This window comes from Erythrolamprus reginae, chromosome 9 (genome assembly GCF_031021105.1).
Source record: "Erythrolamprus reginae isolate rEryReg1 chromosome 9, rEryReg1.hap1, whole genome shotgun sequence".
NCBI lineage: Eukaryota > Metazoa > Chordata > Lepidosauria > Squamata > Dipsadidae > Erythrolamprus > Erythrolamprus reginae.
Window position 1 is genome coordinate 46,914,391 of NC_091958.1, and position 24,597 is coordinate 46,938,987.

General features: G+C 43.1%; 2 protein-coding genes across 2 annotated transcripts in view; one reads left to right on the forward strand and one right to left on the reverse strand.

Annotated features, from left to right (window-relative positions):
* The window catches only part of CPPED1 (calcineurin like phosphoesterase domain containing 1), a 431,035-nt gene that overhangs the window by 151,717 nt on the left and 254,721 nt on the right, over nt 1-24,597 (forward strand). The window lies entirely within an intron of this gene.
* Nucleotides 1-24,597, reverse strand: part of SHISA9 (shisa family member 9) — a 249,621-nt gene that overhangs the window by 35,080 nt on the left and 189,944 nt on the right. Inside the window, exon 3 of the mRNA XM_070761117.1 lies at nt 2,185-2,340. Coding sequence (XP_070617218.1) covers nt 2,185-2,340 — 156 coding nt within the window. The remainder of the gene's footprint in view (nt 1-2,184; nt 2,341-24,597) is intronic.

The following is a 24,597-nucleotide window of genomic DNA, read 5'->3' on the forward strand; positions in this document are numbered from 1 at the left end:
CCACAGTAACTGAATTTAAACATGCCTGGGATAAACATATATCCATCCTAAGATAAAACTCAGGAAATAGTATAAGGGCAGACTAGATGGACCATGAGGTCTTTTTCTGCCGTCAGTCTTCTATGTTTCTATGTTTCTCTCCTAGTCAAAACACCTTCCTATACTCTCAAGAGATATTCCAGGATAACTGGGGAGGTTTGGCCAATAACTATATTTTTAGTAGTCACAGCTGCTGGTATTCTGGGGAATATAGGGCTTCCCACTTCTTCTTTTTTTCTTTCCAAAAGGGGGAAAAATCGTTTAAAAACGCTACTTCAATAAGGAGTCGTAAAGGATTGCTTCATGTACCCACGGGCATTTTTGGTGCTTTGTCACCTTAGTATGGCACCAGTCAGCAATGAATATTTCACTGGAGAAAGACTGGCGGAATTAATTGGGTTTTGGAGTTTACAAAATGTGTGCCATCTTACGTTCAAGTCAAGAACGTTGGGCAAATAAAGCCTAAATATCTATTCTTTCCAGGACTTTCGCAGAAATAGCACCTCTGCTAGTGAGCACATACACCCAAGGCCAATTAAACCCATGAGCGCTGTCCAAGGTCCTGACGTTCTCACGCAGCGACTGCTGATTTAGTCATTTCGCTCGTTTGCGGTTCCAACAGAAGTTGAAAAAAGTAACTTTAGAAAGAGGAGATTTCTATCTGGGGATTGAAACCAGGGATCCTAGGTCAGTGATGGTGAATCTATGGCACGGGTGCCACAGGTGGCACACCGACTCATATCTGCTGGTCTGCCAGCCGTTGCCCTAGCTCAGCTCCAACGTGCATGTGTGTGCTGGCCAGCTGATTTTTGGTTCACACAGAGGCTCTGGAAGGGCGTTTTTGGCTGCCAGAGAGCCTCAGGGGAGATGGGGGGCTTTTTACTCTCCCCCAGCTCCAGGGAAGCCTTTGGAGCCTGGGGAGGGCGAAACACAAGCCTACTTGGCCCACCAGAAGTTGGGAAATAGGCCGTTTCTGGCCTCCAGAAGGCCTCTAGGGTGCCTGGAAGTTGTTTTCGCCCTCCCCAGGCATTGAATTATGTGTGTGGGCACTCACGCAATCGCGCTAGACACACACACACACTCTTGCGGCACCCGAGGAAAAAAAGGTTTGCCATCCTTGTTCTAGGTGTTCTTCGAAATGGCTATTTTCCTGCAGATGTTTCATCACCCAAACTAGCTAACGTCACCAGTACTAGATCAATTCTTGCACTTAAGACCTTTGCAGGTCTGCCAAGCAAAGGATAGCTAGAATCAGACCATTAACACAGTTGGGTCAATGGAGTTTCTCACTCACCCAGGTCATGGTTGTTCCAAAGGTGTTTTTCAAAAGGCAACTAGACTTCCTTGGGTTTTTGTTGTTTTTTCCTTGAAAATATTTCATTTCTGATTCAAGAAGCTTCTTCAATTGTGAAGTGAAGTGAAGAAGCTTTCTGTGTGAGCCCAAAGCCATCCTACAAATCTAATAAATTAAATTAAATTAAAATTAATCATTTGGAGACTTTGGCCTGCCACATATTAGAATGTAGAATGTATTAGTGCTATGGGAATTTGGGAGGGGCTGTTGCATGAGGGATGTAGAGTTGTAAGCCATAGCAAATTCCTTGTAGATTCTCAAGGCCATCCTTTGTTCAGCACCTGTCCGGACGTTGATGGGAGGACCGGACACGTTGGCAGAACCAGACAGGGCCATGTGATGAACTTGTGGGTGTGGGCACAAGGGAATGAACTTTAAACGGGGTGGAAAAACCTCAGGGACTTCAGATTCGAATTTCAACATGGCTCTGCTAATAAATGGGAACTTTGAGGAAGGCCATGCCCCGGACTCTGATTTTATGCCCCAGACTCTGATTTAATCAGAAGCAAAATATTTTCAAGGGGGGGGGGGAATCCTCAGTAAAGTCCAGTTCCCCTTTGAAAAGCACCTTTGGAAGCACAAGTGTGCTGCTGGCCAAGCTGCTGCATACGATTGTGGCCAGTAGAAGAGCATGGCCCACAATACGTCACTCTTATAAACATTGACCCGCAAAGTTGATCTATCTGAGATTTCTTCTAGAACAGAATAAATATTTTTTTTAAGTCTTGAGGTATTGAAACGGCATGTGATATGGACAAAGTCAAGAGGAAGCTGCGTTTTTCTAGGCTTACCTACTGCTTTTAGAGATGCATACTTATTCAGCTCCTTCCCGGGAGGCTGCTGCTCATATGGATTTGTAATCTGTCCCATGTTTGGGTAGGAGTGTGGGTGAGCCAGTTGGGGAAGCAGAGGTGATGTCGGTACGACATTATTCATCTGGGTGGCATCTGCAGGGGGGGAAAAAAAATTAGAAGTCACCTTTCTGAAAAGAATTAGGATTTCCAGGCAAGCAAAAAAGACCCATGATGAACAATGCAGATCAGCTTTAAAAAAAATATATTTTTTCCTCCACAATTATTTTCACATACACATCTATGCATATACCATAAGACATCATCATCATCATCATCATCATCATCATCATCATCATCATTATTTCAACAATACAACACAGCCGAGATCACTATGCTGGATTTTATCACCAGTTGTGCATTTCCCAAGCACCTAGGACTGCGTGATGTAGCAATGAATTAAGTGTGTTGATCCCAGTAAAGCAGCCCTTTGTAATTGACAGGTGTAGATTTTGTCAATTCCGATGGTTTTCAGATTATTATTATTATTATTATTATTATTATTATTATTATTATTATTATTATTCAGAAGCCCCATGTGAAAGAAACTTGACAATTCTTACAGCCAATATGCCATTCTTTCTCCCTCCCTCCTTTTCTCTCTCTCTCCCTCCCTCCCTCCCTCTCATTGCACCACTAGAAAAGAACACATAGCTCAAGATTGAACTTCAGTGCTCCCTGAGCTTGGTTGTTTTCTTGCAGATGTTTCATTATCTAACTGGATAACATCATCAGCACCAATAATGAGTGGTGTTTGTGGAGAGAAGGAGAAGGAGTTAGGATCATGGGGTTGTGGATGTTCTCTTTTCTTGCAGACGTTTCATTACCTAACTGAGCAACATCATCAGTGCTACAAAAGAGTGGGGCTCGTTCTCTTCTTTGTATTGACCTAGGCTGTGTTATTTGAGTGTTCCCTTTGTTTTTTTGAGCAATATATCTATATCTACATCTACATCTACATCTACATCTACATCTACATCTATATCTATATCTATATCTATATCTATATCTATATCTATATATTTGTATGTGTGTGTATATATAGATTAGAAGAATATTTATATATATATATATGTACGAAATATATATATATATATCTACGAAAACAAATATATATATATATATATATATATATATATATATATATATATGTCACATGTTTAAGCTGAATTTGAAAATTAAGGGAGACTAGGATAGATCTATTTTGGCCTTATTTTGGCCTCATCAGCTAGCCATACCCACTGGGACTTGAACCTGCAACCTTTGCCATGTAAGGCAGAGAATTATCCTCTAGGCTATAGTATCCAATCCCTTTAGCTGTGCACCAGGGAAGGGTTACATATTTTTGTGTCGAATCACCCTGGTGTATTGAAGGAACATCACAGCTCCTTATTTGCCTCTCGGCCCATATATATATATATATGGACATTCAATTACTAGCCGGAAGGTGTCTCTGGGTTGCAAACTGATTGCGAAGAAAACTTGGCTACACACCTCCAGCTACTCTGCTGTTCTCCCTTTCTTTAGAAGCCTTTACGTTCCACTCCTTTCCTAGGAACCCGTGAGAAAAACAGCAAAAAACCAAATGACTGCTCGGGGCGTGCCTGAATTTGGCTGTGTTTCTCTCTCTCTCTCAACGGAGCCTAGGGTGCTTATTCCCCCCCGAAGGAGGAATTGTCAACAAGAGAAGCAAAGAGCCGGGTATGTGTGCAGAGCAAGGCGAGACAGAGGAAAGAAGCAGGAAACAGAATGTATTACTAAATAAGCAGTTGCAAAGAGAGTAGAAAATGAAAGGAGACAAGGAACGGAAGAAAACAAATTGGGATGTTTCAAGAGAGGGTGGAGAAAGAAAATTACCTCTCTTCCCTATCCTCCCCTCTTTTTGCATCCTTGAAGTCAGCTCCGCAATTTCACCCCAGAATATTTAAAGAGAGGGAGGAAGTGAAGAAATCGACACCCTACTTTTGTGGGGTCTGCATCAGAGGGATATTACACAGTAGAACATGCATGCAAGGGGAGACGATAAACAGATGGATGGATGGATGGATAGATAGATAGATATAAGATTTATTAAAGCCCTTCATGGCACCGAAGCCAGATTATCTCAGGGACCGCCTTCTGCTGCACGAATCCCAGCGACCAGTTAGGTCCCACAGAGTGGGCCTTCTCCGTGTCCCGTCAACTAAACAATGTCGCTTGGCGGGACCCAGAAGAAGAGCCTTCTCTGTGGCAGCCCCGGCCCTCTGGAACCACCTCCCCCCAGAGATTAGAATTGCCACCCCTTCCTTGCCTTTCGTAAGCTGCTTAAAACCCACCTCTGCCGCCAGGTATGGGGGAATTGAGATACTCTTTCCCCCTAGGCCTTTACAATTTTATGCATGGTATATCTGTATGTATGTTTGGTTTTTATAATAATGGGTTTTTTAACTGGTTTTAGTATTGGATTATTATTATATGCTGTTTTATTACTGTTGTTAGCCGTCCCGAGTCTGCGGAGAGGGGCGGCATACAAATCCAATAAACAAATAAAATAAATAAATAAGATTAGATGGATATATAGACATAGGTAGGTAGATAGGTAGGTAGGTAAGTTGGTAGGTAGGTAGGTAGGTAGGTAGGTAGGTAGGTAGATAGATAGATAGATAGATAGATAGATAGATAGATAGATAGATAGATAGATAGTGTTGTGGTTCCGTCTGAGGCCCCTCAGGGAATGGCTGATCTTCTGTCGGTTTCCAGCTCAGAGGGAGAGGATGAGGAACAGGAGGTTCAGGCAGACGAGGAGGAGGAATCCCAGGCTGAAGAAGAGGGAGGACAGCCAGAGTCCCCCCAGAGGGAGCTCTCCCCAGCAAGCAGCCTGGATTCCTTAGAGGAAAATGCACAAGCCATAATTGATCTGCGACAGAGAAGAGCTACACAGCGAAGGGACCAATTGGCTAGGTACTTTCAGCATTAAAGAGGCAACAGCTGGGTTTGGGTGTGGTGCTCTTTGGAAAGGCTAAAAGGCAGACCCACCCTTCCTGGCTTGTGGAGTTTTATCTTTGAGAGTCTTGGGACCTAGCTGTGAACTTTGGCGTCTTGGAATCCTGGTTTGTGCCTTTGACTACTGAAACCTTGGGTGGGTGTGCCAGCAAGAAGCTTGCTGTATTGTCTGGACATCAGGACTCTGCTGTAAAGTATTATAGCCTGTCTGTTGGGAAGAACAGGTTTTCCTCTGTGTTTATTTTTTCCAGCTATAAAGTACTTTTGCTTTTACCAGAGTGTCTGGCTGTTTTTTCCAGTTGGTGTTGAGGTCTGGGGGAACCCAGACAGAACAGATAGATAGATAGATAGATAGATAGATAGATAGATAGATAGATAGATAGATAGATAGGGATAGAGAGACCGATGAATCGATGGATGGATGGATGGATGGATGGATAGTCAGATATATAGAGAGATATAGAGAAATGATAGATATGGGGAGAGAGAGAGAAGGGAGGGAAGGAGGGAAGGAGAGAGAGATCTTAAATGATTAGGTACACATTCTTGAAGATGTAATTAAAAATTATAAGAATTGTCCAAAATATGCGGAAGTCTCATTCAAATGTCACACCTTGCCAGATCTTGAAATTAATTGGAGGGGGTTGTAAATGCTACAGCATATTAGAGGCCACAACGTCAAACCTTGAGATGAGAAGATAGAGGCACCTGCAAGAGTTTGTTGTCTTTGTCAGGAAGGAAGCAACAGAAGTACAGACGGACTTAAATGGGATCTTGTACTCTTTTGGTCATTCTGGATAAGATCCACAAGTGCTTTAAGTATCAAGAGCCGCGATGGCACAGAGATTAGAATGCAGTACTGCATTCTAGTTAATTAGTACTGCAGTTCGACAGTTCAAATCTCACTAGGCTCAGCCTTCCGTGCTTCTGAGGTCCGTAAAACGAGGACCCAAATTGTTGGGGGAAAGTTGCTGACTCTGTAAATGGCTTAGGAAAGGACTGTAAAAGCATTGTGAAGTGGTATACAAGTCTAAGTGCTGTTTGTTTGTTTGTTTGTTTGTTTGTTTGTTTGTTTGTTCGTTCATTCATTCAATTTTTATGCCGCCCTTCTCCTCAGACTCAGGGCGGCTTACAACATGTTAGCAATAGCACTTTTTAACAGAGCCATCCTATTGCCCCTACAATCCAGGTCCTTATTTTACCCACCTGGGAAGGAGGGAAGGCTGAGTCAACCTTGAGCCGGTGATGAGATTTGAACCGCTGACCTACAGATCTACAGTCAGCTTCAGTGGCCTGCAGTACAGCACTCCACTTGCTGCGTCACCCCGGCTCATTTTGCTATTGCCCTTCCTTCCTTCCTTCCTTCCTTCCTTCCTTCCTTCCTTCCTTCCTTCCTTCCTCCCTCCCTCGCTCCCTCCCTCCCTCCATAGTGTGCAGGGGTTATAATGAAATATTGCAGGCTATCTCTGCCGACTGCAAGCAGTTTGATCCTGACTGGCTCAAGGTTAACTCAGCCTTCCATCCTTCCCAGGTGCGTCAAATGGGGAGCCAGATTGTTGGAGGCAAAATGTTGATTCTGTAAACTGCTTAGAGAAGGCTGTAAAAATACTATGAAGTAGTATATAAGTCTAAGTGATGTTGCTAGTCCTCCCTCCTTCCTTCCTTCCTTCCTTCCTTCCTTCCTCCCTCCCTCCCTCCTTCCTTCCTTCCTTCCTTCCTTCCTTCATTCATTCATTCTCAGTGATTAGAATGCAGTATTGCAGGCCAACTTTGCCCACTGCCAGCAGTTCGATCCTGGCTGGCACAAAAGGTTGACTCAGCCTTCCATCCTTCCGAGGTGGGTCAAATGGGAAGCCAGATTGTTGGAGGCAATAGTCTGACTCTGTAACTGCTTAGGGGGGGCTGTAAAGGCACTGTGAAGCGGTATATACGTCTGTTATTGCTATCATAATCTAAATTTCGGGTTGCAGAAGGCCCAGCCTTTAAAAACAGCAAATATCTACAAGTATCGTCAGGCGAAAAGGAAGTCTAACGCCGGCTTGTCTTGCTGTGCCGATTCTCTATTAGGAAAGGAATCCTCTAGCTCATCATCAACAGCCTGTCCTTTGGGACTGCGTTAGAATGTGGAAAAGGCACTCGCCCGTAGAGCCTCTAATTATTTGTCATGTTCAAATGCCGTTCAGGTCGTCGTACACCAGGAAAAAAAAGAAGAAGAAGAAAAAGCAGCTACACAAAATATCTGAGATCATCTTTTTCTTCCTTTCTACGTGCAGAGGTTTAAAATAAGCTACAGCACAGGAGAGACAGAGAGAGACAGAGGGAGAGAGACAGACAGAGAGACACACATACAGAGAGAGCAGTGATGGGTTCCTACAGGAGCAGTCAGGAACGCAGTTCCTGTAGCAAAATTTGGAGCCCCACCCCAGAGCACCCAATTTGCACTGAAAGATGTTGAAACAAAATGCATAAGCCACGCCCACAGTGTGGTAGTAAAAATTTTGGTAGCCCATCACTGAGAGAGAGAGAGAGAAAGACAGAGACAGAGAGAGACAGAGGGACACACACAGAAAAGAGAGAGAGACAGAGAGAAACAGAGAGACAGAGAGACAGAGAAAGACGGAGAGACAAAGAGAGAGAGACAGAGAGAAACAGAGAGACAGAGAAAGATGGAGAGACAAAGAGACAGAGAGACAGAGAGAAACAGAGAGAGACAGAAACAGAGAGAGACAAAGAAACACACAGACAGACAGACAGAAAGAGAGACAGAGAAAGACAGAGACACAGAGATACAGAGAGACACAGAGACAGAGACACACAGAAAGAAAGACAGACTGAGAGAGACAGAGAGACAGACAGAGAGACAGACAGACAGACAGACAGACAGACAGACAGACAGACAGACAGACAGAGAAAAACAGCCATTTGATGAATGGCTGTACCAAATCTCCAGCTCTATATCCGCCATCTAAATAATAATTAATAAATAATCACTTTCCCAATCATTATGAGATGAGAATGCAAAGTAGAGGAAACCCAGTTGCAAATGCTTTTAAGGGGTTGAGAGATATCACTCAAAGAAATCAGTTTGTTGGAATAACTGTAATTCTTGACAACCGAAATCTGAACGTTTCAACTAAAAAAATCTAGTATCGTCTTAAATAGGATTAAACGAAAAGAAGTGTTACGTATATAACCGTGGGTCCATCTGTACTGTTTCTGCATTTGAAAACATGCAAACATTAGGATTTCAAAATATTAAAACACTCCCAATGCAAAATTAGCCTGGTTCGTCATTCTTGCCTAGACTGTTTACTATATACTACAGTCTTCGGTAGCAACTAATTCAAGCTGAGAGTTATTGCACGTTCCTTGAGATGGATATAAACATATATGTGTGTGTGTTTTTTCTGTCAATTTCTCTGTCTTAAAAGGTAAAGGCTGCAAGTTCAAATCCCAGTGTGAGGGTATGGCTAGCTGATGAGGCCGGAACACTTAAACAACAGAATATAACTCCAAGTAAATCAAACTTCTGTGAAATCAAACTGTCCAACACTGATTGACAATCAGTTTCATTTTGTTCTCAGCACATTTTTTTTAAAAAAAACGTTTATTTATAGTGCCCTTTTAACAAAGGGCATAACAGCATGTTAGCAACAGAGCCATTTTATTGCCCCCACAATCTGGGTCCTTTTTTTTTTTGAGCAGTGTATGTGCACTTATAAAATATGTTACACACGCAAACACACACACATATATATCAAAGAACGTGCGATAGTGTTGGTTTATTTATTTTATTTATTTTATTTATTAGTTGGACTTGTATGCCGCCCCTCTCCGAAGACTCGGGGCGGCTCACAACAAGTAAAACAGTCACAACAATGCAATTAATTAAAATATTTAACGATTTAAGAAAACCCCATGTAATAGCAAACACACTCACAAACATACCATGTATAAATTAACGTGCCCAGGGGAGATGTTTATTTTCCCCATGCCTGACGGCAAAGGTAGGTCTTAAGGAGTTTTCGGAAGGCAGGAAGAGTAGGGGCAGTTCTAATCTCCGGGGGGAGTTGGTTCCAGAGAGCCGGTGCCGCCACAGAGAAGGCTCTTCCCCTGGGACCCACCAACCGGCATTGTTTAGTTGACGGGACCCGGAGAAGGCCCACTCTGTGGGACCTAATCGGTCGCTGGGATTCGTGCGGCAGAAGGCGGTCTCGGAGATATTCTGGTCCGATGCCATGAAGGGCTTTAAAGGTCATAACCAACACTTTGAATTGTGACCGGAAATTGATCGGCAGCCAATGCAGACTGCGGAGTGATGGTGAGACATGGGCATACCTAGGTAAGCCCATGACTGCTCTCGCAGCTGCATTCTGCACGATCTGAAGTTTCCGAACACTTTTCAAAGGTAGCCCCATGTAGAGAGCATTACAGTAGTCGAACCTCGAGGTGATGAGGGCATGAGTGACTGTGAGCAATGAGTCCCGGTCCAGATAGGGCCGCAACTGGTGCACCAGGCGACTTATGACCTATAAAGCCCTTCATGGCATCGGATCAGATTATCTCCGAGACCGCCTTCTGCCGTATGAATCCCAGTGACCAGTTAGGTCCCACAAAGTGGGCCTTCTCCGGGTCCCATCAACTAAACAATGCTGTTTGGCGGGACCCAGGGGAAGAGCCTTCTCTGTGGCGGCCCCGGCCCTCTGGAACCAACTCCCCCCAGAGATTAGAATAGTCCCCACCCTCCTTGCCTTTTGTAAGCTCCTTAAAACCCACCTCTGCCGTCAGGCATGGGGGAACTGAGATATTCTTTCCCCCTAGGCTTCTACAATTTATGCATGGTATGTTTGTATGTATGATTGGTTTTATAACAAGGGTTTTTAGCCTTTTTTTAGTATTGGATTGTCACGTGCTGTTTTTACCACTGTTGTTAGCCGCCCCGAGTTCACGGAGAGGGGCAGCATACAAATCCAATAAATAAATAAATAAATATTTTGATCATGCACATCATGACTAAGAATTGAAATTCCACCTTCTTGAACGTGGAGAGGTATTGATTGCTAAAGGCAAAGGCTGTACAAAAATAGCCAAAGATCCATAAAATCATGTTCTTCAGGGAGAGCACCATGCTATACACTTTCCTATAATCAGCCTGGATTACAGGCCGTTAATCCACTGGATAAGTCTCCAAGAGTTCTGATGAGGAATATTTATTAAGAGGACAATGCAAGAGCAGAATTCCAGCAAGTAACTAAGATGCTTAGGCCATCTAGTAATGTATAATTAATATGGTAGTTGCAGAAAGTCCTTGAGGTCCAACAGTTCATTTAGACCAGTGTTGGCGAACCTATGGGCATTTTTACCCTCCCCTGGCTCTAGGGAGGCCTTTGTAGCCTGGGGAGTGCAAAACACGAGCCTACTGGGCCCAAGGGTGTTGTGGTTAGCTCTGGCCCAGCTCCTGCCCCAAGGACTGTGGATGTGGGGGAGACATCCACATGCTGCAGGCCTGTTTTGCCCCTGGTGGAATCTGATGATGAAGGCTCCTCTGACCAAGAAGACATGAGTGACAGGGAGGAGGAGAGTGTGGCAGACAGCTCAGAAGATCAATTATCTAGCTCCTCCTTGAATTCAGAACAAGAGTTAATGATACAGCCACGCATGCCAAGAGCGATGCATAGGCAGCAACAACTGAGAGATTATTATCAAAGAAAATGAGGCCACCTGTGGTTGGGTGGGGCTGTGGTAATTAGTGAGGCTGCTATAAATAGCAGCCTGTGGGTTTGGCCATTGTGGAGGATTATCTGATCGTTGTGTTTCGTGCCTGCTTTACTGACTTTGATCTTTGTGTGCTGATTTTTTCCCCGCTTTGAAACTAAACCAGAGCAAAGTGTGTTTCACTTTGTGAAAGAAGGACTGTGAATTGCCTCACAGCTGCAAGCTAAGTATCACAGAACTGATAAGGGACTTGTACAAATTAACAGTTTGTTTGGAGACGAGTGCTCTTTGCTACACAAAAAGAGTGCTTAGTTTATTTGAATTTTCGGTATAAAGAACATTGTTTTGAATTTTCAAACGTGTGTGTGTCTGAAATTGTATCTGTGCATTTTCGGGAGGGTTCTACCAGAGAGCCCGACAGGACAACCAGAAGTTGGGAAAGAGGCCAATTCTGGCCTCCAGAAGGCCTCGGGGGGGGGAGCTGTTTTCGCCCTCCGAAGGTATTGAATTATGGGTGTGGGCACTCGCACACGCGTAATAGCATGCACGCATGTTCTTTCAGCATCCAAAGAAAAAAAGGTTCACCACCACTGATTTAGACCCTTCACAATTACAGTGGCAATGAAAGAAAAGTGACTTATGACTGTTTTTCCCCAGTTACAATCTCTACAGCAGCCCCCTGATGATGAGATCAAAATTCAGAGGCCTGGCAATTAGTTCATATTTAGGACCCATTGCTGCATCCTAAGGTCACACAATGACCTTTTTGCAACCTGCTGATAAGCGAAGTCAATGGAGAAGCCAGGTTCACGTAACCACTGCATTAATAACTTATCAGCTGGAGTGATTCACTTAAACAGCTGTGGCATGGAAGGTCGCAAGAGGGGGCAAAACTCATTTAACAAATGTCTCACTTTACAACAGACATTCTGGGCTCAATTGTGGTCCTAAGTCAAGGACTACCTGTTTTATTATAGGGTCGTTCTTTGTCAAGTGGACCAGATGTCCACTTCATTGATTTTTGCAGCCTCATTTGAAAAGAAACCAGCACAAAAACAACATATATGATAGAAACAAATGTGCTCTTTCTACTGAAATAAAAATGAAGATGATTGAAGGTGAGAAAACAGAGAGCTCTGTTTCATCAGCTTCAATCATCTTCATTAGAAAGAGCATGTTCTTTTCCTATCGCTCTCTGTTTTCTCATCTTTAATCATCTTCATTTTATTTCATCAGAAAGAGCACGTTTGTTTCTATCATATATGTTGTTTTTGTGATGGTTTCTTTTCAAATAAGGCTTCCATTTCACCTGGTCCACTTGACAAAGAAGGACCCATGAATAAAAAGGTATAACTAAGTTATGGAAGCAAACCCATTAATGATGAAAGAAGCTGGAAGGGTTTTTTCGAGGTGGGTTTTTTTTTTAATGACAGTAGTTTTTGTAACTGCTAGTTTGACTATTTAGCTATTGCATTGTATCAGTGTGAGAAGTAACACTCACAAAAAACACATTCCCATTGAAGGATTTGGGTGATGCTTCTCTGAGAGAGAGCGAAAGAGAGGTAGGAGAGAGGGCGGGAGGGAGAGAAAAGATTCCTATTATTTCTGACCTAGTTAATTCCCTTTTTTTAAAAAAACTAACAATGTAGGCTGAGCAAGAAGGAGGGTCAAGTATGCCATAAGCCCCAAGTCCCCAAGTCCAGCCCACCATGAATGCCTTTTTAATTCGCACTTATTTCCTTGACCTTAGTAGGTCAGATTTTTGTAGAGAGCTTAAGCTTGCAATAAATCTTTATACCTCTATCTAAGAACGCCTCTATGTACGAACCTTTCTAGACAAGAACCAGGTGTTCAAGATTTTTCGAGTCTTCGGAGAGGGGCGGCATACAAATCTAAGTAATAAATAAATAAATAAATTTTTTTGCCTCTTCTCAAGAACCACTTTCCACTTACAAACCCGAGCCTCCAGAACTGTAACCGGGAAAAGGCAGGGAGAAGCCTCCATGGGGCCTCTCTAGGAATCTCCTGGGGGGAAACAGGTCCGGAAAAGGCAGGGAGAAGCCTCCATGGGGCCTTGCTATGAAGCTCCTGGGAGGAAACAGGGCTGGAAAAGGCAGGGAGAAGCCTCCATGGGGCCTTGCTAGGAATCTCCTGGGAGGAAACAGGGCCGGAAAAGGCAGGGAGAAGCCTCCATGGGGCCTTGCTAGGAATCTCCTGGGAGGAAACAGGGCCGGAAAAGGCAGGGAGAAGCCTCCATGGGGCCTTGCTAGGAATCTCCTGGGAGGAAACAGGGCCGGAAAAGGCAGGGAGAAGCCTCCATGGGGCCTTGCTAGGAATCTCCTGGGAGGAAACAGGGCCGGAAAAGGCAGGGAGAAGCCTCCATGGGGCCTTGCTAGGAATCTCCTGGGAGGAAACAGGGCTGGAAAAGGCAGGGAAAAGCCTCCATTGGGCCTTGCTAGGAATCTCCTGGGAGGAAACAGGGCCGGAAAAGGCAGGGAGAAGCCTCAAAAATGCCTGCCTCCAGCCCCCACAGAGACTCTCTGGAAGCCAAAAATGTCTTCCCAGAGCCTCCGGGCGAGCCCAAAATCAGCTGGTTGGCATGTACATGCACATTGGAGCTGAGCTAGGGCAACGGATCATGTGCGGGCAGATATGGCTCCATGCGCCACCCGTGGCACCCATGCCATAGGTTTGCCATCACTGGACTAAGCCATCACATAGTAAAAAGCACAAATATCACGTACCAACTTCTGCCTTTCTTTTTTTTAAAAAAAATCTTCGCTGCTTCTTTCTCAACTCCCTTGCAGGGGTCATTTAGTGGGAAGAAAATGCTCAGTCGGCAAGGTGAAAGAGCTGCTTTTAGTTTTTAAAAAGTCATTTCTGAAGCATTAAACTTCATTAGTCCTTATGTTTTTGTGTTTCTGCGTTACTGCCGAGAGCTCTCAACTGCAGGCCTCCGATAATGATATTCAGGAATATTTGCTGGTAGAATAACAAATGATCCAACAAGAGATTAGGAGATGCATTATTAAGCTTCGGAGAAGTAATTATATCACAAGGAGGGGTAGGGGGGCTAGGGGGGGATTGGATTTACCAAACACTTTAAACTATTCTGAAGATTAAGTTGTTATGATTTGAAGTCAGAGACCAAGAATTTGTCTCTCCTTATTTCTTTATTTATGAGGCTTAGGGAATGAATTGACTCTGAGTGGCATTACAACTTCTCACCTCGGCGATCTGAATTAAAACAAAGGCCTACCGGGCAAAAATTAAAAGAGATAAAATATCCAGTGTGTGCCGGGGAAAACTTCTGCTGAGGTCATGGTTAGCTAGACTGAAAGAGGGAAGATGGCACTAGAGTGGAGATTGGCAGCTGCAGGGTAAACCCTGGTTTTCACAAATCTCTCCGGAGGAAGGAGAAATCGTGAGATTGCCCACATATCATCCGGACAGCTGCTCTTTGCTGGTAGACTGCAGGAACTGAGTATTTCTTTTCTCTGTGTGTGTGTGATCGGTTGGTGTACTGAGAAGCTGGGATTCCAATAAAGCTCACAATCAGTTGCTCCTGTACTCTGGAACATCTTGTGCCTGATGTGAGGATGGCTCCTAACCTTCCTATCCTTTTGTAAGGACCTAAAGTCCTGGCTCTACCCATTGCCTGGAGCTCCAATGGCAGAAAAAGACAGTGTGGTTGACCAAGTATTTGTTTGTTGGTTTGTTTGTTTGATTTGTATGCCACCCCTCTCCGAGGATTCAGGGCAGCTCACAACATATCAAAACAATAAACAATATACAGTAATATAGGCCACGTTTCGGCCGACCAGGAAGGACATCTTCGTGACGTCAAAGCTCCGCGCATGGAATTCCCAATTGGGATTCCCCACCTCCGTTTCAGCCTTCAGATCGGCTGAAAATGCCACCGCCAATCACATAAACAGCGCTCCACCGGGTGGCGCCGCCTGGCTGTAACCTTCTGAAACAGTTGGGCGCTTCTCGGCGGCCTCCCGAACCCGAACTTTTGCCGAACTTATGGGTTTGGCGTTCGGGAGAACGCCGAGAAGCCCCCCCCCCCGGCTGTTTCAAAAGGTGACAGCCAGGCAGTGGCATTTCTCGGCGGCCTCCCAAACCCGAACCTGAAAAATTCGGGTTCGGGAGAACACCGAGAAGCCCCCTGGCTGTTTCAAAAGGTGACAGCTGGGTAGCGGCACCCAGCGGAGCGCCATTTTGCGATCTGCGGTGGGTTCGTAAGTCGAAAAAAGTTCATAAGAAGAGGCAAAAAATTTTCGAACCCTGGGTTCGTATCTCGAAATGTTTGTATCACGGGGGATTCGTATCACGAGGTACCACTGTACATATCTAAAAAATCCAATTAATACAGCTAAAAAACTTTAAAAACTCTAATAACATTTAAAATCATTCATTCCCATTCACACAGCAAGACATATTACACTCATCGGCCAGGGGACTAGGGTCTAATGGCCCCAAGCCTGGCAGCATAGATAGGCCTTTAAACTTTTACGGTAGGTGAGGAGGGTGGGGGCAGTGCAAATCTCCACAGGGAGCTGATTTCAGAGGGCCGGAGCCCCCACAGAGAAGGCTCTTCCCCTAAGTCCCGCCAAATGACATTGTCTAGTTGACGGGCCCTGCAGAAGGCTGACTCTCTGGGACTTAACCGGTTGCTGGGACTCATGCGGCAGAAGGTGGTCCCGGAGGTAATAGATAATAGAGTAACACTTCCCTCCAACTCCACCCCAGCCTTTCCCATGTGCCCTTAGTTTTTGATGTTGGTTTTTATTATTTACTGTATTTTTCAAAGTATAAGACACACTAGAGTACAAGATGCACCTTTGTTTGGAGGGAGGAAAATAACTACCCGGTATTCATCTGGCTAGCATCCTTAGTCTGGTCAGCTTCAGCACATTATTTTATCCCCTGGTTAGGGCCGGGAAAAAATCTTCTCCGGATGAAAACAAGCCTGCAAAGACTTAGAGCTGGAAAAAACGTATTTGGAGTAGCAATGAGAAAATCCTGCAAGCTGGGAAGATTGTTAGCACCTTGTTAGGGCTGGAAAAAACTTTTTTGGAGGGAGTAGCAATGAAAACAAGCCTGCAAGCAGGGAAGAGCAGGGAAGATTGTTAGCACCTCGTTCAGGGCTGGAAAAAAGCTTAGAAAAAGCTACATTCTGAGTATAGGATGCACCCAAATTTTCAGCCTCTTTTTTGGGGAGGGCAGGGGGGGGCGGGAAGGGTGTGTCTTATACTCCAAAAATACAGTGTATCTTAATTGTACATGTATAGACATATTTTTATGGCTGTAAGCTGCCCAGAGTTACCTATGGTAAGATGGAGGGCTAATAAATTTTATAAATAAATCATAATCTAACATAAGGACATAAGGACATTCAGCTGAACCTCATTTCTTAATCATTTCTGAAATTAATTTTTTAGGGCTATTTAAATATTAAGAACTTTGGAAGGGCACGTTTTATAGCATTCACTGGATAAGTTTCCTTCATTCTTTGCTGACAGAACTATTAAGTATATGTTTAAGGATTTAGGGGGGAAATGGTTGGAATAAATGGCAAAAATGTGATTGGAATGTTGCTTTCGGATGCTATAAATGGACTAAGGGCCCAGATGGATTTGAAGGAATCCTTCTCATGGGAAATTGCTGCTGTTCTGAAATTTTGGAAAACAAAAACAAAACATGATAGGATGGAACTAAGACTGGACACTAGAGGGAGCTAAATATTGCAATAAATGGGGAAGAATACTTAAAGTTGACTTGTCAAATTTGAGTGAAGCAAAGTACTTCAACATCGGACATACTGAAGGATATTTGTGAACAATGAACTCATAAAATTAATTTTAGAAATGTCTGCCATTGTAGGTAGACTGCGTGTAAATGACACTATGGAGGAGAAACAAGTTGTACCAGACAAGAATCAAGTTGATTTAAAAATGATAGGGAAATTTTTCTGGGCTCGGATTCTTAAGTAGAAAATGGTTCTTGAGAAGAGGCAAAAAAATCTTGAACACCTGGTTCTTATCTAGAAAAATTCTTAAGTAGAGGCGTTCTTAAGTAGAGGTACCACTGTACTGCTATCATGTCACGCCTAGTCCTCCTTTTCTCTAGACCAGAGATTTTCAACCTTTTTTGAGCCGCGGCACATTTTTTTACATTTGCAAAATCCTGGGGCACACCACCAACCAAAATGACACAAAATGACACCCTAAGACCCTCTCCTCATTTTCCATCCCTGTCTCCTCCACCCTTGTGTGTGTACATACTCTTTAACCATTTCCAAAAACAGGTGAGGGCTGGGGTTTTTCTCTCTCTTATTCTTTGGTTGCTTTTTATCATATGCTTTAAATCAAGAGTCATTTCTCTCTCTCTTTTGTTTCTCTCTCTTTCCTCTCATTCTCTGTCTCAATCATTTTCTCATTTCTTTTTTTCCTCCCCTTTTTTGCTCATTTCTTTCTCTCTCTCTCTCTTCATCTCCTTTTTTCTCTCTCTCTTGCTTTCTTTCTCTCTTTCTCTCTCTCTCTTGCTTTCTTTCTCTCTCTCTCTTGCTTTCTCTCTCTCTTGCTTTCTTTCTCTCTCTTTCTCTCTCTCTTGCTTTCTTTCTCTCTTTCTCTCTCTCTCTTGCTTTCTCTCTCTCTTGCTTTCTTTCTCTCTCTTTCTCTCTCTCTTTCTTTCTGTCTCTCATCAAAAAGTTGCGAGACCGGAACCTGAGCTTCCTTCTTTGCGGCACACCTGACCATGTCTCGCGGCACACTGGTTGAAAAACACTGCTCTAGACTACCATTGTGTTGCAATTGATGCTACAATCACAAAATCCTGCTACAGCCAGACCATCGTTGCTGGAAGGAATATATGGAAATTTCCCGTATTCATGTCTATCATTTTTGTTATTAAACAGTGGCCTCATTTGGAGCACCACAGCCTCAAGACCGAATTGGGCGATTTACTTTTCACTGTTCATCTCTTTTTCCCTCCCACCAGGCCTTTAACATTCTTGTTCTTTGCCATCCAAACAGCAAACATTCCAAATTATTTATGAAAATGACCCCTTAGTCAGGAAAACATAAAAGCTTTATGATCGTAAAGCAAAACTTCCCTAATTAACACCACTGGGATTTTTTTTCCCCCTCCAACCGCCCCATCTTTCCACCAGAAGTAATGGTTTCTTCATGCTAAACTGTTTTTAATGTTATGGTAAAATATGTTAACTACTGCAACAGCCTGACTTGATAGATGAAAAGATGCAAAAACGTAATCTGTCACCTGCCGCTCTTATGCCACCTAGAAGTGATGGTGTTTTCTCTATTTACATAATGTGAAGACATTTAGCTTGGTTACTAATTGCGCTGACATCGGAAAGGTATTCATCTTCAGCTAGGTTATTAGCACGGAGAAAGCTGTGGGAGAAGAAAGTGCACCTAGAAGTGAAGAACGTATGCTCAGAACATCCAGGCAAGTCCTTTCCACAACAAAGGAGCTGTATTTGCCCTGGTGGAAAGCTTTGATCAAATCTAAATTTCCTTGATTGAAACCGATGGCTCAGATAGCCTGGGTGAATCGAAAGAGAATGCTTTGCAGACAATCAAATCAACCTGATTAAAGCCCTACGTGGCATTGGGCCAGAATACATCCAGAACCGCCTTCTACCGCACGAATCCCAGCGGCCGATAAGGTCCCACAGAGTTGGCCTTCTCCGGGTCCCGTCGACCAAACAATGTTGTTTGGCGGGGCCCAGGGGAAGAGCCTTCTCTGTGGTGGCCCCGGCCCTCTGGAATCAACTCCCCCCAGAGATTAGAACGGCCCCCACCCTCCTTGTCTTTCGCAAATTACTCAAGACCCACCTTTGTCGCCAGGCATGGGGGAGTTAGGATATTCCTTCCCCTAGGCCATTACAAGTTATGTATGGTATGTTTGTGTGTATGTTTGGTTTTTATAATAAGGGTTTTTAGTTGTTTTATTAATTGGATTGTTACATGTTGTTTTTTAGCATTGTGGTTAGCCGCCCTGACTCTGCGGAGAGGGACGGCATACAAATCCAATAAATAAAAATAAATAAATAAATAAATAAATTTGTCAAAAGAAGGGAGAAAGCAAAATGGCCGCGTTTTTCCAAAAATATGCAAATTTCATCTAGGGGGATTGAGGCGGTGGTGCGTGAAGTCTCCCCAGGATCTATTGCCCACCAGAAACAAAACCTTAATTCCCCCTGTCTCCTCAAGATAGGTAGTCCTTCTTTTATGATGAGAGTTGGCTTCTTTTGTGGTTAGCTCTGGCCCAGCTCCTGCCCCAAGGAATGTGGAGGTGGATGTGGGGGAAACGTCCACATGCCACAGGCCTGTTCTGCTTCTGATAGAATCTGCTGACGAAGTCTCCTCTGACGAAGGAAGCGTGAGTGACAGGGAAGAGGGGAGTTTGGCAGTCAGCCCAGGAGGAGATCAAACATCCTTATCATCCCTGGATTCTGAAAAAGAACTTATGATGGACCCACGCATGCGTAGAGTGATGCATAGGAGAGAACAACTGAAGGATTATTACAGGAGATAAGTGAGGCCACCTGTGGTTGGATGGGGCTGCTGTAAATAGTGCTACAGATAAAAGGAGCAGCGTGCTGGTTTAGCCTTGTGGAAGTTTATCTGATTCATAGTTTCGTCAAGATCGTGGTTTCCCTGTTCAAGACTGTGTGTGGAATTTCTGGACTTTGGAATTGGACTCAATTTCCCAGTTACTGGGTGAGAAATTGGATTGCATTTAACCTGTGCGTTGTGTGTACCAGAAAATCCCTTTGACATTTAAAAAAGGGAGTTTTTTCTGCTTTTCTGTTGATAAAGACCTATTGTTTTCCTTCTATTGTGTGGTGTGTGTCTATTTGGACTAATTACCCTGTAATTATGGGTGGTTGGGACAGGCCGGTAGAACAGCTTCGGAACTTACATCACTAAGCAAAGTGTCTCTAAAGCAAATTGTGCATGGGTTTTTGCTGTGGTTTGAGGAATCGCGGTAGTTAGAATAGAATAACAGAGTTGGAGGTCTTCTAGTCCAACCCCCTGCTTAATTGTTAAATGAATCGTGTAATTATTAAGCGAAATCGGCTTTTTCGATTGAGTCTGCTTGAATGGAAGTTGGCTGTTATATCTATCTATCTATCTATCTATCTATATCTATATCTATATCTATATCTATATCTATATCTATATCTATATCTATATCTATATCTATATCTATATCTATATCTATATCTATATCTATATCTATATCTATATCTATATCTATATCTATATCTATATCTATATCTATATCTATATCTATATCTATATCTATATCTATACAGTAGTCCCTCACCTATCGCGGGAGTTACGTTCCAGACCTTGCCGCGACAGGTGAAATCCGCGATGGGGAATTTATCCTCCTTCCCACCAGCTCCGGATGCCTGGAGGCGAGCAACGGCCGGCTAACCTTCCCCCCCCACTACTACTTACTCTGTTCTTTGCAGAAGTTCGGCCAAATGTTGTGTTTTTTGCCTTGCCCCGGCTGTAAAGTCCCTGGTGAGCTGCCCCGGCTGTTTCTTTTTTTTTCTCTCTCTCTCTTCCGCCCTCGAGCACTTCCTCTTCCGCCCTCGAGCCCACTCTGGAAATCCCCGCCGCGTCGCGTTCCTTTCTTTTTTTTCCTTTCGGCACTGGCGAGGGGGATCGAACGAGGGGACGGGCCTCCGCCGGAGCTCAGTCCCCGCCCCGCTTATCATTTGGGAGTCCCGCTGGGGGATTCTAGCGCTTGTTTGTGTGGTAAAATCATTCAAATGAAGCTGACTTCAAAACCCGCGATGAAGTGAAGCCGCGGCAGGTGAAGCGCGATAGAGCGAGGGACTACTGTATCTATATCTATATCTATATCTATCTATCTATCTATCTATCTATCTATCTATCTATCTATCTCTATCTATCTATCTATCTATCTATCTATATCTATATCTATATCTATATCTATATCTATATCTATATCTATATCTATATCTATATCTATATCTATATCTATCTATCTATCTATCTATCTATCTATCTATCTATCTATCTATATATATATATATATATATATATATATATATATATATATATCCAACCTTCAGAAGACAACGGTCCTTGCAAGCAGAATTGGATGACAATTTAGGATGTACCTTTTCCCTTTGAAGGAACTGAAACTGTGCAGTGACAGGGCGGTGGATGAGCAATGTTAAATTTTCTAAGAGGAATGCCAAAAACGAGGTGGGGGAGGGGAGATCCTAGAGGCACAGAAATCTTCACTGCACCTTAACGTGGTGGGTACATTTGTCTCTCCAAAGGGGGCCTCTCTCGATGCATGTTTGAAGAGATGAAAATGTAGACTGACAACTTGGTACGCGAAATGTGTCCACGGGGCTGTTTTTTGCAGGCGTGCTTTCCTTTCTACCTCAGTGCTTGATGAGGAATAATTCATTCCCGGAAGACACCTCCCCAAATCCCTCGTACTCTAGACTCTCAGGGGTGGGGTGAAGGTGGAAAGTTAGAATTTTTTTTTAAAAAACCCAAAAAACAAAAATAGAACGCTTGTCACTCTTATTTGTGATCTAGATAAAAAAGGGGAGTTCTAATAGAAAAAGCTTGTTGTCAGTCACTTGAGCGAAACCTGGCGGTCAAATGAAGGAGAGGAAGCAGCAATGGTAGAAAGAGAAGGAGAAAGCCAAGGATGGCCCAGCTTCTCAGTTATGGACACTAGTTTTGTGAGTCGGGGCTACTTAAAGGCCTTAGGGTAACCGTTATGTTCTTCTGCAAATTGATCTAGCTCAGGTTAACAGATCTTAATCTTAGGAAGCTTAAGATTTGTTGATTTCAACTCCCAGAATTCCATGGTTGGCTAGGGGGAGATAGTACCCAAGTTAAACAGGTTATACCAAGAACATTAGTGCTTCTGGTAGAGTAGAGTAGAGTAGAGTAGAGTAGAGTGTAGAGTGGAGTGGACTGCAGTGGACTGGAATGTAGAGTAGAATAGAATAGAGTAGAATAGAGTAGAGTGTAGAGTGTAGTAGAGTGGACTGCAGTGGACTGGAATGTAGAGTAGAATAGAATAGAATAGAGTAGAATAGAGTAGAGTGTAGAGTGTAGTAGAGTGGACTGCAGTGGACTGGAATGTAGAGTAGAATAGAATAGAGTAGAACAGTGTTCCCTCTAATTTTTTTTGGGGGGGGGCGAAAAAGTATAGTGTCTGAGCGGAAGTCCCTTCAGGACTGGGTGGCACAGAAATAAAAATAAATAAATGAATAAATGAATAAATGAATAAATGAATGAATGAATGAATGAATGAATGAACAAACAAACAAACAAACAAACAAACAAACAAACAAACAAAAAACCCACCCTGTTTTGCCTCAGAGAATTTCAAAATAACTGTACTGTGTGTCTATAACAGTGAACTCATAATAGGGCAACTCTATCAATATCAAAATGCCACTTAAATAGTTGAGCTAGTTTCAAACTAGATTTTGATTTTCTTTCTCTCTTCCTTACTCCCATTCTTTTTCTTTCTCTTTTCCTTCCTCTCTTTTTTCTATCTGTTTCTCTCTCTTCCTCTCTCTCTCCTTCCCTCTCACTCTTTCCCTCTCGGCTTCTGGGCAGGTTTGGAAAACTCTGAGTTGATGATGATTTTTAAGTGAGCGATTGCTCACTGCTCAACTTAGAGGGAACTATGGAGTAGAGTAGAGTAGAGTAGAGTAGAGTGTAGAGTGGAGTGGAGTGGACTGCAGTGGACTGGAATGTAGAGTAGAATAGAATAGAGTAGAATAGAGTAGAGTAGAGTGTAGAGTGTAGTGGAGTGGACTGCAGTGGACTGGAATGTAGAGTAGAATAGAATAGAGTAGAATAGAGTAGAGTAGAGTAGAGTAGAGTAGAGTAGAGTGTAGAGTGGAGTGGAGTGGACTGCAGTGGACTGGAATGTAGAGTAGAATAGAATAGAATAGAATAGAGTAGAATAGAATAGAGTAGAGTGGAGAGTGGAGTGGAGTGGACTGCAGTGGACTGGAATGTAGAGTAGAATAGAGTAGAGTAGAGTAAGAGTAGAGTAGAAAATAGAATAGGCGTAGAGTAGAAAATAGAATATAGAGTATCATATAATAGAAAATAGAATAGAAAACAGAATAGAAATAATAGAATATTCTTTATAGACCAAATGTGATTGGGCACACAAGGAATTAGCAAACAAGTGATCAATCATAAATCATAAGATAGAGCCAACAAGTGACAGTCGTAAGATACCAATATGAGAGAATTGTTATGAGAGGGCTGAATTAGCTGAAGCTGAAGGGATCTTGCAATTCTAACACAACCAGTGGTTATAAATTGTTCTCCAAAGATTTCTGATGACTGATACGTACTTCTTTGTAGAAAAGCCCTAGTGGATTTGATGGAGCTTCTTTGTTAGTATGTTTACTTAGTTCATCCCTGTGCATAAAATCAGATTATATGGCTTATATTTCTGAGAGTTCCAGAGAGAACTGGGATGTCTCACAATATCCACAGGCGTTCAGTACAATCCATGACAAAGACTCCTACATCGGGTCATTACTGTGTAAATGAAATAATTCATTCATTTGTGTGTTGACATCATGATACTCATCACGTGGTTTCTTAGCCAACTCACGTGTGTGTGTAAACCCTTAATTATCGTATTTTTCAGAGTATAAGACACAACGGAGTATAGTTTTGAGGGTGGAAAACAATGAAAAAATATTCTGCCTCTGCCTCCCAACAATTTGTCAAACAGAAAACAGCACAGAAGGTATACACTGTTTGCTATGTATTACTGTGCATGTGTGCCTGACCCATTGAAATAGCAAAAAATTGGAGAAATATACATTATGGCAGTATACTAATGCCGGAACATTTTCTTAAATGTAGTCACACTAACTCCACCCAATTATTTAAATAAAGCTACTTCAAACATGACTAAGTCAGGGTTTAACTCAGCTGCCTGATCTTAATACTAAACAGGACACTGTTACATTTCAGACTATACTTGTACAGAGCTGATAAAATTGATGTGGCCTTCTTGAAGTATACACTATTCTCTGCTATTTAAAAGAAGATACAATAGCACTGGGCCTCTTCAGATCAAGCACTTATTTTTAAAAAGCTTCTTCAATTTGTTAAGTTTATTGTCTAGAGCAGTGTTTCCCAACACATTCGCTGGCTGGGGAATTCTGGGAGTTGAAGTCCAAATATCTTCAAGTGGCCAAGGTTGGGAAACACTGGTCTAGAACAGGGGCAGGCAAAGTTGGCTCTTCTATGACTTGTGGACTTCAACTCCCAGAATTCCTCAGCCAATCATGCTAGGTGAGGAATTCTGGGAGTTGAAGTCCACATGTCATAGGAGAGCCAACTTTGCCTACTCCCGGTCTAGAACAATAATAAAGCAGTCTTTAAAAAATAATCCTAATAATTTGAACATTCTATAGACATTTATAGTTACTGACATATCTCCTTGCAGTTTCAGCAGACCAACATTGCCAGCAGTCCACCTCCCAGCAATTTGCCTCCTTGCAGCTAGTTTCACTTTCAGTTCTAGCACGTGGTCTCCCTGTGTTGAATCAGCTGTGAGCCGGGAGGTTGG